The sequence below is a fragment of the Selaginella moellendorffii genome, unplaced genomic scaffold, assembly GCF_000143415.4.
Source record: "Selaginella moellendorffii unplaced genomic scaffold, v1.0 SELMOscaffold_55, whole genome shotgun sequence".
Classification (NCBI taxonomy): domain Eukaryota; kingdom Viridiplantae; phylum Streptophyta; class Lycopodiopsida; order Selaginellales; family Selaginellaceae; genus Selaginella; species Selaginella moellendorffii.
The window spans coordinates 319,537-334,913 of record NW_003314316.1 but is presented as its reverse complement, the minus strand read 5'-3'; the positions used below and the strand labels follow the sequence as shown (position 1 = coordinate 334,913).

At 39.8% G+C, this 15,377-nt stretch overlaps 3 protein-coding genes and 1 long non-coding RNA gene across 4 annotated transcripts; 3 read left to right on the top strand and 1 right to left on the bottom strand.

Annotated features, from left to right (window-relative positions):
• Positions 1–24: 24 nt before the first annotated feature.
• LOC112350893 (non-classical arabinogalactan protein 31-like) lies at positions 25–747 on the top strand. The gene is made up of 2 exons (XM_024687896.1): positions 25–364; positions 435–747. Exons 1-2 carry the CDS (start codon positions 31–33, stop codon positions 731–733), a joined length of 633 nt encoding a protein of 210 aa, XP_024543664.1. The 5' UTR covers positions 25–30; the 3' UTR covers positions 734–747.
• LOC9662111 lies at positions 731–1,375 on the bottom strand. The gene is made up of 2 exons (XM_024687895.1): positions 1,184–1,375; positions 731–1,127 (listed from the first exon to the last, which is right to left on the bottom strand). Exons 1-2 carry the CDS (start codon positions 1,362–1,364, stop codon positions 826–828), a joined length of 483 nt encoding a protein of 160 aa, XP_024543663.1. The 5' UTR covers positions 1,365–1,375; the 3' UTR covers positions 731–825.
• Positions 1,376–1,605: 230 nt separating this feature from the next.
• On the top strand, positions 1,606–2,379 carry LOC9662110. Its single transcript, XM_024687922.1, has 2 exons — positions 1,606–1,943; positions 2,000–2,379. Exons 1-2 carry the CDS (start codon positions 1,670–1,672, stop codon positions 2,284–2,286), a joined length of 561 nt encoding a protein of 186 aa, XP_024543690.1. The 5' UTR covers positions 1,606–1,669; the 3' UTR covers positions 2,287–2,379.
• Positions 2,380–4,444: 2,065 nt separating this feature from the next.
• On the top strand, positions 4,445–4,799 carry LOC112350905. Its single transcript, XR_002993925.1, has 2 exons — positions 4,445–4,534; positions 4,588–4,799. It is a non-coding gene; the product is annotated as an uncharacterized LOC112350905 (long non-coding RNA).
• Positions 4,800–15,377: the final 10,578 nt, after the last annotated feature.

Below are 15,377 nucleotides of genomic sequence, written 5' to 3'. Positions count from 1 at the left end.
GCCGAGCTCGCAGCAACACAAAACCCTAGGATGCCGGATGGAGTGCAAACCAAGCAAAGAAGAAATCAAAATATTTATTCCCTGTTACTAGGCCTAGGGTTCTTATGTGCTCACGATCTTCGTCATGGCACGATCCTCCCACCGCGAAGATTTAAGCTCCGTAATGGATTCTTCGCTCTATCCTCGACGATGCAGCTCCTCTATGCCTTGCTTCTTCTCTTGATTCTCGGCGATGCCAGTGCTGCTGGGGAGTATTCAGAGGATGGCGATGATCAGGACGAAACATCCACTGATCTCACGACTGTCGTGCAAGGATTTGTCTCCTGCCAGGATTGTGATGGAAATTTCGACAAGCCCTCCCCAGGTATGTGTCGATTCCTTTGCTTGATTTATTCCTCTGCTCGATCTGCTCCATCTAATTTCCTTTCCACCAGGAGCATTGGTGAGAGTGGAATGCCGCGATGGGAGCTACGGCGAGGCCGCATCGAACCGCGATGGCTTCTTCCAGATCAAATTCCCCCAGACCTACAAGAGCGTCTACGATCCCCCCGAATCGTGCAAGGCGATGATCCTCGCGTCGCCCGATCGGTCGTGCGACACAGCCACGGATCTTGGAGGCGGCAAGAAGGGCGCGGCGCTGGAATTCGAGAAGATTTTCATGGGCGAAGCGTTCTACAAAACCGGCCCATTTGCTTTCATGCCCTACTGTACAGACGAAGACGAAGAACCCTAAATTTCAAAAAGAGAAAATTTTCAATAAAATTTGCCGCCAAATGAAGCTTTTAGGGTTCTTGCCGCTTGCTTTACATTGAGCGAAGCTATTGATCAGTAGGAGCACATTGGAGTAAAAGAAAACGCATTTGTAGTGAAATAGGCGATGTTTCCCGCGACTCCGGAGAATTGGGGCTTGGCGCCGCTGTATCCAGAATTTACATTCGTGCGATAATCGCAGGATGGGTCCCGTGAGCGGACGATTTTCGCCAGGCAGCGGTGGATCTTGAGCTTGCTGCTGTAATCGTACCCATCCAACCGGATTTCCACGTAGCCATTCTCGCGGGAAACTCCTTTGCCGAGGGCGACGAGCTTGCCGGTGGAAATCGCCGTGCATTCTACAGAAACCTCAGCCCCTGGATGGACTGGAAAAGATAAGTCCATAGCAAGCGATTGATCAAACATAACACACCTCCCAGATGTCTGCTCCAGTCCTTGTAGCAATTCTGGCAGAAAACGTAGCCTTGAACAACGGTGGCGTTGATTCTTTGCGAACTGCCCGGAGCTGTGTAAGGATCAATAGCTTCCACTGCTGCCATCAAACTTGAGAGTAAAACCCCACCAAGAAGAACCAGAATCTTTGTAGCAGCCATTTCTTGCTCGCGATCGCCTTGCTATGTTCTGATCTTATTAAGCAGCCCTCGGGCTAGAAAGTGGGACGTGCAAAGAATGTGATTGCACGACCATAACGTGGCCACAAAATCTCCATAACACCTTGCTTTTCCCAGTATCGATACAAGTTTTGCTTGATCTGGTAGAAAAAATCATGGCATGATATCACGTCTCGCATGGATATAAAAACCAGAAACCTCAAAAGCTTGGAAGCATCAAGCAATCTCGTTCTTTCTAGCTTTTCCATCATCTTAAGTAGCTCTCTTCAAGATCAAACCAGTTAGCGATGGGTTCCAACAAGAGTTTGATCTTGCTGCTTGCCCTCTCCCTCGCAGTGTCCGCCCTCGCCGTGGATTCATACGACGTCCCACACAAGGTGGTGGACGAGGTGAAGGTCCCCAAGGTGCCCGAGGTCCCCAAGGTCCCGTACAAGGCACCCGAGGAGCCCAAATACGGCCACGACTACGGCTACCCCCAGCACTACGAAGTCGATACCACTGTCATCCAGGGATACATCTACTGCCAGGGCTGCTACGGCCAATGGACGAAGCACATTGTCGGTACGTCTACAATAGAATATGCTAGGAAGATCGTAACATTGTGGTATGAATAAAAGGTGGCGAGGTGGCCGTGGAGTGCAAGAACGAGAAGGGCGCAGTGGTCAAGGGGAGCGACAGTACGGACAAGGACGGGTTCTACCAGGTGAAGCTGCCGTACGTGGTCAAGACGAAGACGTGTACGGCCAAGCTCGTCAAGTCGAGTGACTACACTTGCGATGTCATCACCAATGTGGGCAAGGGCAAGGAGGGCGCTGGTGTTGCCTACCTCAAGACCTTCAAGAACGAGGTCTTCTACAAGGTCGCGCCCTTTGCTTTTAGCCAGGTCTGCCACCCACACTACTGATTCGATAGGTTCCATGGGTTCTAGAGGCTCCAGCGATTCGGTTTGTTTGAGCGATTCTTTGATTCATCAATAATATGGGAGAGTTTCCGCACATCTTTGGATATTTCTTCTCTATCTCGAGGCGCCCCCGGCGATGGCTCCTGCTCGAGAGTCTCGGCTGCTTTCCATTCTCATCAGGTTCGTTCTTGAGTGGGATTGAATTGAGTAGAATTTTGGAGTATCTTGGCAAGAGAGACCTCAGATGAGCTTGCTCAAGGCAGTGATGGACACGAGCAGGGGATCTAGACCGAGCCAAGACCAGCGCGCGCTTCTCGAGGAGTCAATGGTATGGTACCAGGGCCTCTTGTTCGTGAAGAAACGTGGTCGACAAACTGGTTCGAACTTGGCTGCTCGCTCCAAATGTTGAGTTTCCATTTGAGTTTGGATGGATTTTTTTCCGGTTTTCTTAATCAGGATGCCGTGTGATCTAGGCTGGACAGATTTATCAAAAGTTTGAGTGCAAGGGACGCTTTGATAGGGGACAAGTCGTAATGTTGTAACTGGAGCCTTCCTGGCTTATTGCTGTTATGTTTGAGAGTTTTTATGTCAATCGGTAAGCTTTTCTTTTTTCAATTTTGGTGGTTTTTTATGCGTGTGTATTTAGGATGGAGAAGGTGCGACATTGCTTGTTACAGCTGGCTTCTTGGCTGTGAGTGCTCTACTTGCTTGTCCGTAAATCTCACATAAACATGGACCATGATCCTTGGTTGAGTTGATTGCAAAAACAGGAAGGCTGGTGATCGTCATTATGAAAACTAAGTGCTTGCTTGTGTCGAGTACCTTGGTTACATGGTGCACATTCAAGTTGCCACCAATTCCTACAACACACTCCAAAGTGATCTCAAACAAGCTGGCATCTTTAGAACCAAATGGAGGTGAGGCTTGGGCCCCAGCTTGCCGCAAACTGTATGGAAGAAAATGGAGCAACTAAATAGCTAGTTCCTCAATAATGAGTTTGGATGGCAACAAGGTACCCATTGGGATCATGGAATCTGGTATACTCCCAATTGAGGCCTGTGTGTGGAGGAACACAATGCAGTACCTTCTGAATCTGATAGGCCACCAGCAAGAGAAATGGCTCATCAACCTTGCAGACACAACCGGACTTCAGGGTGGTGGCACGAATTTGTGGACAACACGTCTTGGAATACGAAAACATTGCCTATGTCCCAGCACAATGGCTTCAACGAGCATTTCAATGGTGGCTCCGAGGTGCAGATCATGACCAAAAGCTCACTACTACATCTCCACAGTCAACACGGATCGGAGAGAATCTAGGGACAGAAACATCACAGAATTTTGGCACGATACAAAACAGGCCAGCATCTTTGCTCTGAGGTCAGCAATTGGGACGCATGCAAAATGCCATGGGAGGGACACATCTGCTACTTATGTGCTCAAGCGATCAAACCTGGTCAACACTTCGTCTAGCTTACAACCAACAGCGAGCTGCTGAGCCACTCCTCGGCTTCACAATGCTGCTCCCACTTTTACTTCAACACAAAGAACATGTCAGACTCAGCGAATACCTGTTAATAACAACACGCGCTGCTGTCCATCCTCGAACCACACCATCGCCAACTTCAAACAAAACTCTAGACATATACAACATCATCAAGACACCCTTGCTCAAGCTAAGACACTCCACCTGCTCAAGTGAAGACATCTAGAGCCCACATCGAGTCCCTAAACATTAGGATTCCAGAGAGCTGTGAAACACAAGGATAGTTTAGAGTATTCAAAAAGGTCAGCCCTCGTGATCAACACTATCACTTATTTTAAGCTCTAAACAGCTATACAATATCCATTTACTGGTGTGTTTCTAACAGGATTTCCAGGCGAGGTCACTAGAAAACTATCACCATGCTTGATTGTAGGCCACTGCATTATGTATTTTAAGCTAATAAAGAAACGTGAACTGGAGGATTCCAAGTTCCAACCTGTGCAAGCTTCAAGTCATGTCTTCTGGCACGTTCTGACTACCATTAATACAGTGTTAAACCAGCTGTGAAATGCAAGGATGAGCTTTAGTCAAACCTCATGATCCACACCATCACTAATTTATAACATAGCCCAGAGTATAAAAGCTAGGCTATTGGATTGGAAGCCATCACACAATTCACACAACACAATGGCAAAGATTCAACTCTCATCCATATTTTGCAGCTTTTGTTCCTCTCTCTTGTGGTTTCAATGACTCTTGCGATAGGTATGTTAAAAATTTAAATCTTTAGCCATAAAGTTTTCTAACAAATGTTTTAGTTGAGAATGGCATTGTTGCCAGAAAACTCTTGCAAGGATGTAAAAATTGTTCTTGAAGGATATTCGAAGGATAGCGATTGTTGCCAAGGCCATTGTGCCCTTCAAGGCTTTGACATTGGAGGCATTCCTTTTGGAACATGTGTGATTCTCTAATTTATATTTACTAATTAGAGAGTTTCAAATTGTTGAAACTTTATTGCCATTTTCATTTCTATGCTTTTCAATAATAATATATATCTTGTAGTGCCTAACAAGAGGGTATTTATTGGGTAGATTCCCCAAATGAGGATATTGATACTAAAAATTTAACAGAAAAATTGAATAAAATTTTATATGTATCACATAGGTGATAAAGTGTATGTTTGGGTGGCTTTTCCATCTACTCTTTTAAAGACTTTCATTAAGGAAATGAAGAAATAAACTTTCATCTCATTATGCTAGGTCATTTGAGATTATTAAGAAAATCAATAATGTAGCATATAAGCTAAAGCATAAAAGTATGTATATCAAAATTTTCATGTAAATTAACTCAAGATTTCTTTTGTTTGCAATGAGAATTAAATTGATCTAGATAAAGTCTTATAAAAAGGTTAAAGAGGATGATATGTCTGATATATATAAGCAACTTAGAGCTCTTTACCAAAAATGATGTTGTAATTGAGAAAAGTGTATTGTTTGGTTGTGATGTCTTTGAATGCAAAAACTTCTTATAAGGAAACAAAAAATATTCAAAGAAATATTTCATAAAGTTACAAAATAGAAGTAGCTAATATAAATGAAAAATGGAAGCACTTTTTTTATCAAAAAAATGAAAATTCAGAATTGAAAGATAGCCATGGTTAAGGGTATGTGGTTGGAGATCTATAATATAGAAAGTTAACATATAATGTTTGTATGGTTTGATGGAGTTTCGTGGAGTTATTGGAGATCTAATAAATATCCCATAAATTTTCATATACATAGTGCATGACAAACAACCTCTACATCTTACCCAAGACTACAATGCAAAATGTGTTAATCTTTTTTTATATAATTGTTATAGGCAATACATTGTTGGTAAAATAGAAACTCAAGCTTAATAGGATATGTTCTTTCTTCAGTAGGCCCAAGTCTCTAGAAATTAATATGTTCCAAAAACATCTCTAGAGCCAATATAATAGAGGTAATATGCTCTTTTGTCTTCCCTGACAAATTTGAATTGCCATAGGTGCCACCAAAATCCTCAACTTCACCATTATATCCCTCCATCTTGTCTCAATAGGAACTATATGACTTTTCTTTCACAATATCAGTATAGCACACATCATTTCATGTATAAGGTGTTATGCACACTCAAGCATCATAGTTTATACAAATACAACATCACAGTCATGTCACATTCACACTTCTCTAGTTATGACCTTGTTATGTTAGCAGAGTCTTTCACAATTCCTTAGCTCACAATCTTTGAGTGCTATATCACTATTATTTTAGCTATAACCTCATCAAAGTTTTTATAGTATGCAATTTGTAAAATGGTATAAATTACAATGATGGATTTCACACACAATGGGGTGTTTATATGACATTTTTCTATTGAATAAATATTAAATATCAGTCCTATGGCAATGGATGCCCCTATGCATTGTTCTTGATACTAGCACAATGGGTGGATAATATCCTATAATATGGACCCATTGTGCATCATTGCCACATATATTCATGTTATTCATCAAGTTTGACCACTGATCTAAGAAGTCTTAGGGTTCAAGAGACTCCTTGCTTTAACACCTTGCCTCAATGCCCTTTCATTTAGCATGTTTCTTAGCATTAAATGTGGAAAGTAATCTAGTTTGTTGGTGATTGGTTTAAATTATTTTTACTGATAGCGTTGGAAGTGGCTTCGAATCCCTACTAATTTGCTCTTTATAGATATTAAAGTTTCTACCATATAAATATAGTTCTCTTCTATTTGGCTCCATTTTGCATACCGGTGGCCTAACGCATGGACATAGGTACTCCACCAGTTAGCATGGAATGGAACTTGGGCTTAGACCCAAGCCGGACGTAAAACAAGGATAGGCACGCAAATGGGAGCTAGACTATGCCTCAAGTTGGTTGGCTATGCCCGACCTACCCACTATCCTTACTATACATTTGGAACCCCCCACAACCCGCCCCCCCCCCCCCCCCCCATGAGGAACACACGCTTTGGGCTTTCACTCCAAGCCTCCCTTAGTATTAGGAGTTAGTCTCTGGGACAAACTTGAAACTTACTAAATATGAAATGTCCCTAGATTGCGAATTTGGACACAGGATGAACAAAACGATTTTTACACTCCGTAGATATGGCAAATTTGGACACTTTCCATAAATAGCATTTGGGACCGAAATGAGACCAATATACAAACATGGTAAGCTATCATTTAGCGATATTGAGGGACCAATCTCAATATTGCGGGGGTTCTTGATACTAGCAAGTTTGGACTTCCCGGGAGGTCACCCAGCCCAGTACTATTCAAACCCAAAGACACTTAACCCCAAATATCCCAAGACCCTTAACCGTTTGGAAAAAAGGGTGCACTCTTATTCATGGGCCCTTTCCCTCTATATTTGAACCCCATGGACCATCTCTCGAGTCGTTCCCTTTGGTTGCTTACAATAGGGTTCCTACCTTATGTTTATCCAATCTAAGTACACGGTTATTGACCAGTTTCTCAACTAGCTCAAGTGGGAAACTAATAACGGGTTCAGCAATACCGACCTCCTGCCATCGTGGCAGTAAGGAAAGAATATCCGAAAGGACTAACTAATATATAACTTTCAATACCCAAAGTCACATTCGCAACACTCTTCGAGGTTTACTTCAAATTTATGTCACTAAAACCTTTTTTTTCAAGTTTACTAAAAGACATGGAGGAAAAGGAGGATGGCCCTCCATCCAATTTTAGTGATTTAGATTGTGGTTCAAGTGTGGATAGTAATAATAATCTTGTTCCAAGTTCAATCATTTTTTAGCTTCTTAGATTCAATTTAATTGCATGTTTCTAGATCTTCTATGATTTTTTGCAATTAAAGGGATTCAGTAGTCTAGTGGTATTTGGCACTTGGATGTACTTAAATATCCTTAAGACTAAGACTATTGCCTACCTCACAGGCTATTTTAGAATTTTCAAGCCAACATTGTACAAATATATGTGGCTTATCAATGTAAGTTGGAGAAGTGTATACTATAGGGTACCACTTGAAAAGGTACTTAATCATATATGACACATGACACATGAAGGGTTTAGGTTCCATTTCATGGTTATCTTATGGTAAATCATCATTGGATAAAGGGAGAAAATCATGTACACTACACTAATATAGTTCATAATTAAATCACTTTTCAAGGAAAAGCCAAAGCTCAACTTTTACTAAATAATTTTATCTAAAACATAACTAACTCAATTTTCCACTCAACTCATTTAAATGTTAATATAATTGCTAAATAATAAAATGCACGAATGTTAATAACACAAAAGATTTAACTGAATCATTAATACCATCTGCATGAAGACATAAAGAGACATCACATTTCACTTTAATCTTAATATCAACAATATTAATAACAAGACATCACCTCAATACTAAAACAAAGCTAGAAAAAAAGTAAGAGTGAATGACCACTTAAAGCTTTCAAGCAACCAAGTTAACCAAAGTCGAAGATACTTTACTTAATATCCAAGATCAAGTCTTTAGCGATACTTAGTTACAAATGACATATTATCAAGGAGTGAATTACCATATTTAAACATTAATGAAATCCAACACCATAAACTAAACGCAACTAAATGATATCAATAGAAATAAATTAAAATGCTAATTTGGAAAAACTATATAAGTCTAATGACATGATCCTTTATAATACTGTCTGGTAAAGCAAGCGTATCACCACTAAATTATCATTGAGTGAAGTGTTATTAATCCTTGACAAAGTTTATAAGTAATCATTAGTTGCAAAACAATTAACAATCACTTTTCAATTTACCTTCACAAAACCTAAACAGTCAACTCCTGTCATTAAGTCATATATTTATCCAAATCGAAAGGTAACACTCAAGTACAACATAAAGGTTCACAAACAAATATAGATAAAATAGCTATTTGAATCTAATCATACAGCAATAAACTCACTAACACGTTTAACCAATAGCTCTAAGCATAACCAATGAGGTTAATTATCCATGATTAACACCCAACCAAAACTAAAGTGAAGACCATGAGATGGACTCAAAAAAATACACAACCTTTTAATGAACAAAGTTATAGTATGGGTACTAACACCTTAATTGCAAATAGCTAAATTCAACATCACTATCCTCAGCCAAAGGACAAGGCTACCAAAACTAAGTTAAGATTAGTGAGATCTCACTACTCTTATAGAGTTTAATAAAATGTAATATGTAACTTACCACTAAGTATAATGTTACAAAAGAAATACATAAAGGTCATCTTTCTAAAATAGCACAATAACCACTTTTTTTTGCTAACTTCAAACTTTATCTAACTTAATTGTTTTAGCCTTAAAAGTCAATATCCTTTTATTACCAACCCCTTCACTAGTTTGTAATGGCTTTTGAAAATAAAATGGTTCTTGAGTAAAATGATCAACAAATTAGCTATTGGAAAAGTTTTAAGAAATTTGTGAAAAATAAATTATTCTACGAAAGACTCAACCAACTTCCTTCTACTTACAACTTTATATAAGTTCACCTCAATGTAAATTCTCATGACCTAACAATATGCTTAAGTATCATATAATCGGCATCCAACTTTAATATCCACAAAATGCAAATAAATACCCAACACTCATCACAAAAGCTATATATTCAAATATCCATATTGCACTAACACTCTTCTTTAATTACCTTCAAAATTTAATATAGTGCCAAAACAGTAACAAGAAAAATGACATGAAATTCAAGGTCTATGGAAAATTCCTCATCATTTAATATAATAATACCACTTCCAAATGCTAGTAATGTTGATGCCTTAGCTACACACTTTTTCTATTCAATAATCTACTCCAAGTGCCTATAAATTCACCAACAAGTGAATGTCATAACCCTTTCCAAAACTTTATAGGCAAATTCTCAAAGAATCAAGGTATCATCACAAGTTTAGTGTAATGGATGAAAATTTAAATATAAAGTTACTATAATGCTACTACTTGCAAGTAGACCAACTTCTCTATTAACTACTTTGAGGTTGATTATTATTTGACTAAGCAACTTTGTAAACACATTGCCTATATTCACATGGATATGATATAAAAAATCATAATGACTTAATCATCAATTGAACAACACCACAAACATTGCCCATTTCACTAATACAATGGCTTACATGAGTATTAAGTGAATGCAATATAAATAACACATCCTATAGATAGAGATTTACAAGCTAGATCCAGCCACGGCTTCATATTCCCGTTTACCTAACACCACTAACTTCATTCATAATATAGATAAACTCATGTTACTCTATTTTCAACCAAACTCAAAATTAATCTAATACCAAATTACCCATGGAGCAATAACAAGGCTCCCCAGAGAAGAATTGAGCATTACAACCCAAGCCTCCTAATAGTAAGTTTAAGTAAAATGGTTTAGTGCTTCACCACTATCCATCCTATGACTCACCACTTGTAAAATGATCATAACTAATATGCATCGAAGTAGGGATTGCAACCGCATAATGTGAACACAAGCAATTAATCATACTAATCATCTATTGAAAAACAGAAAATGACTTTCGTGTTTGATCTTTCGTCCTTAATGACTCTTGTTTTGGACTCAACTTAACTAAATCTCAAGCTTGCATTCACATTGCTTTAAGTTCAATCTAAGAAAAGTTCATGAAAGAGCATGGCAATGATTACTTGAACTAATAGACTAATCCCTATAATCTTGATTGATTTATTCATAATCATGCCTAAGAAAGATCCACTAGTGCTATGTTAAATAGCTACAAACTAGGCTATTTGCCATTTATTGCAAACCCAGATAAGGTTTACTTTTATCTATGATAACATGGAACAACACTGCCAATATGTTAATAGTAATTCTGCTAAATTAAAGTGTAATATTGAGTTGCTAATTTGTTTCATTCATGAGCCTAAGAGCAAAGTCATGCAAATAGAGCATCTCACATCTATCTTATAGCCCAAGTATGGGCTATAATGTAACGCATATGTGTAAGGAACTAACTCCCTGAGGTGTCAAAGGCTAAAGGATCCTCGAAAGCACGACCAAAATGAGAAAGAGTTCATCAGATGAGACTGAGTCCAAAATCAAGTCCAAGACCGACTCTAAAACCGAATTTGAAACCGAGTCAAGATCGAGTTCAAGGCTAACTCCGAGACCAAGTTCAAGACTAAGACCAAAATCCGAGATCGGGTCCGAGACCGAGTCCAAGATCAAGTCTGAGATAGAGTTCGAGGTCGGGTCCGAGATCGAGTTTGAGGTTGAGTCTAAGATCGAGTCTGAAATCAAGTCCGAGACCGAGTCCGAATACTAATACAGATCGTGGTTTAGACCTCTAGAGTTGGAGCCTCCAATCGAACAAGAGGCTAGGGATGATGCATGAGGAGGACTCTAGTGAGGAAACTTCCAAACAGAAGTTTAGTGGTGAGGTTTGGTTATCCAAAGCTCGATTAAATGTTCTAAAAGGATAATTGGTATAGACCAATACTCTGTTTGAGACTCTCGTAAGCAAGCTAAAGCGTGACAAGAAGCAGAAGAAAAAGCAAAAAACTATAGATGTTGGCAATGCAGAAAGTGTAGACCCTTCAGCGGGGACTAAGGTGGAACCAAACAAGGTCGAACAAACCGAAATGGAATCAGTCTTTCAAACAGTTCCCAAGTATAAATCAAAGCCCCCACCAATCTTCAAGGGAGTGAATGACTATAAAGTGGTGGAAGACTAATTTTATGATATAGAGCGGTTACCGAGCTCGGAGAAGGTCCCATATGTAAACCATACTTGGCAAATAATGCTAAGTTTTGGTGGAGAACAATAGAGGTTAACGAAGGACTGGTGGCCACTTGGGAAATGATGAAGGTGAGGATCTTCACAACCTACATTCCTTTGAATGCTACTCTGCACCTAAGGGATAAGCTAAGTAAGTTGAAGCAAACCAAAACCATTCAAGAGTATGTGAATGCGTTTATAGCAAAGAGGATACTTGTCATAGATATAGGTGATATGGATGTGTTCCATGCCTTTATATCAAGCTTGTAAACCTAGGCTCATGATGAAGTGATGCATTGGAACCTAACCAACTACAAGGAAGTGTTAGATGTAGCTATCAAGATGCATTTCAATGATAACCTGCAAAAGGGGAACACAATGGGGTAAGGGTCTACATTTAGCAAAGGGGCCAAACCAAGGGGACATATGGTAAAGGGAAATTCAAGAAGAGTTTTTTATCCGTGGACAAAGTCACGAATAAGAAGGTCAAGTCTATTAGTAGCATGGGAAACAATATATACTTCAACTGTGGTGAAGCGGGACACTTTTCAAAGGAATGTCCCTACCCAAAGAAGGCCAAAGCCAATATAGTCATTAAGTCAGGTGAAATTTAAACTGAGGTTTGTGATCTAGTCCCTAACTCAAAGTTACTCATTACACGAACAACTTTGGTAGAGAGTCGTTCGCAACATCTACTAGCCCTTTGAGAGAAGCTTAGAAGTAGCTTTATTAAGATCCTTATTGACATAGGTGTTTCAGATAATTTTGTGGCTATAGACATAGTCCAACAATCTGGACTAATGGTGTAGTAGCTAAGGATTATAGAGTTTGTTCAAGGTAGCCAAAGCACCGATGAGGTACTTCGACAAACAAGAGTCAAAGTAGGGACATGGAAAGTAGATCTGGATTTCATTGTATTGGACATGGTGGGATTTAACATAATCTTCGACATGGATTAGTTTAATCAGTTTGTGATAGCCCTACATGGATAAGGTAGGAACCTTGTGGTATTGGTGAATGCCCGAGAAAAACGATTCAGGGTGGAAGCCTAGGTTCTAAAGCTAGGGCATTGTAAGGCTAAAGACTTTTGCTTGAACTTAGTGTCCACGAGAGGACAACTCACTAAAGGAACCAAGACAACATTTTTATGCTTACTCTCGATAATAAGTAACAAAAAGATGGGAACAAAAGAAATACCTTTAGTGATTCAGTGGGTGTTAGACTAATTCCAAAATACCATGCCGGAGGAGCTATCGGCGGGATTACCCCCTAAACATAAGATAAAACATAAGATCAAGTTGGTCGAGGGTGCTAAGGTGGTGGTTTGTCCCCCTTATCGATTGAACGAAAAGGAACTCGAGGAGCTCAAATGCCAACTTGAGGAGTTGGTGGAAAAAAGGTATGTTAGGTTTAGCAAGTCGTGAAAAAGAAAGATGGATCTATACGCATGTGCATAGACTACCGGTTGCTCAACAAGTATACAAAGAAGAACAAATACCCTTTACCAAGGATTTGTAAGTAACCATAAGGAATGACTCGAAAAACGATCCATAGGGTTCAAATATAAAGGGAAAGGGCCCATAAATAAGAGTGCACCCCCTTTTCCAATTGGTTAAAGATCTTGGGATATTTGGGGTTAAACATCCTTGGGTTTGAATAGTATTAAGCTGGGTGACCTTTCGAGAAGTCTAAATTCAAGAGCTTACATTTGGTATCAGAGGGGGTCTCATGTCCGACTTTGTTGGTTAGCTAGGGGAATCACACCACATGTTGATTGACATCTAGCTAGTCCAATTTGCTCCCGAGGGGTAGGCTGTCAAGAGAGTGGGGCTCTCGGGAGAGTTGCGGCTCTTAGCTTCTGTTCACGAGGGCGTGAACTTGCAGAGAAGTGTGGTGGATTATAAGCAACCAAAAGGAACGACTCAAGAGACGATCCATGAAGTTCAAATATAGAGGGAAAAGGCCCATGAACAAGAGTGCACTTCTTTTTCCAATTGGTTAAGGGTCTTAGGATATTTAGGGTTAAGCGTCCCTGGGTTTAAATAGTACTAGGCTGGGTGACCTCCCAGGAAGTCCAAATTCAGGAGCTTACAGGATTGAAGATCTGTTCAATAGGTTGGGAAATGTGAAATACTTCTCGAGGATCGATCTAAAGTCAGGATACTACCAAATTAGAGTAGCAAAGGAAGATGTCAAGAAGACAACCTGTTAGACAAAGTATGGAAGCTTTGAGTTTTTCGTGATGCCCTTTGGGCTGTGCAATGCACTAGCAACATTCTCGGTGCTGATAAACCACATTTTTGTACCCTACTTAGATCATTTTGTGGTCGTCTACATTGACGACATCTTGATCTATAGTGAGACGCTAGAGGAGCATGCCAAACACTTGATGAAGGTGTTTGAGAAACTAAGGGAATACTAACTATATGCTAAAGAAAGCAAATGTGACTTTGCTCAACAAGAGGTAAAATTTATCAGGCATGTAGTGGGCAAGGACGGGCTCAAAGTGAACCCTAAGAAGGTCCAAGCGATCCAGGAATGGGAATGACCATCGAATGTACATGTAAGGGCATTCTTGGGGCTATACAACTACTATTGAAAGTTTATCAAACACTATTTGAGAGTAGTCCTACATTTAACAGACCAAACGGGAAAAGGGAAGATGGTATGGACAGTAGAATGTGAGGTGGCATTTGTCCACCTAAAAAGGAAGTTGAAGAAGGCTCCCATGTTGGCATTACCAAACTTTGGTAAAAACTTTGAGGTAGAAATAGATGCTTCAAACTTTGTGTTGGGTGCAGTTTTGAAACAAGACAACCATCCAGTAGTGTTCTTTTTAAAGAAGTTGGACAAGGCTCAATGAAAATGGCATACCCACGAGAAGGAATTGTTTGCAATGGTCAAGGTGCTCAAAGAGTGGCAAAATTACCTTGGGAGACATTTCAAAGTTTACATGGATAATGTGGCAACGAAACACTTATTATCACAACCCGACATAAGAGGGAAACAACGTCGGTGGGCCAATGCTTTAGCCGAGTTTGATTGTGAAATTCTGTAAACCTGGGAAGAACAATATTGTGGTAGATGCTCTAAGTCAAAAAGCGAGCTTGAAGTTAGTGATATCTAACATGACAACAACTTTTTGGGATGATGTGCAAATGGCATATAAAAATGATGGTCTATCACAAGAAGTGTTGCTCAGGAACCAAAAGGTGCAGGAAGCTCACAAAAGAGGTGAGCTGCCAATAGAAAAGAAAACAGGCTATGTAGAACGCAATAGACTTATATATTATAAACAAGCAAGGGTGTATGTTCCAAAAGGGGAATTAAGGAAGGTAACTTTAGAAGAATGTCATAATGGACCTTTTGCGGGATACAGTGAAGTGCCCAAGATGATGGGTTTACTTAAAAGGAAGTATCACTGGTTAGATATGGCTAAGGATGTCCAAGACTATGTAAAGACATATTTAACATGTCAGTAGATCAAAGTTGTGACTAAGGCTAACGGGGGCTTATTACAAGTATCCCAATTCCAGATCGTCTGTGGAAATGTCTTACGATGGACTTCATCACAGGACTCCCCCCAAGTGAGGGTTTGATGCAATATTTGTGGTAGTGGACTAATTTTTTAAGATGGCACATTTCATACCCACCATAATGGAAGTGAATGCGAAAGGTGTGGGAAAGCTTTTCTTCGAATAAGTGGTTCGAGTGTGGAGAAGGCCAGAAGAGATTATCTCAGATCAAGATAAGATCTTCACTAGTAGGTTCTGGAAAACTCTCCTGGAACAGTATCG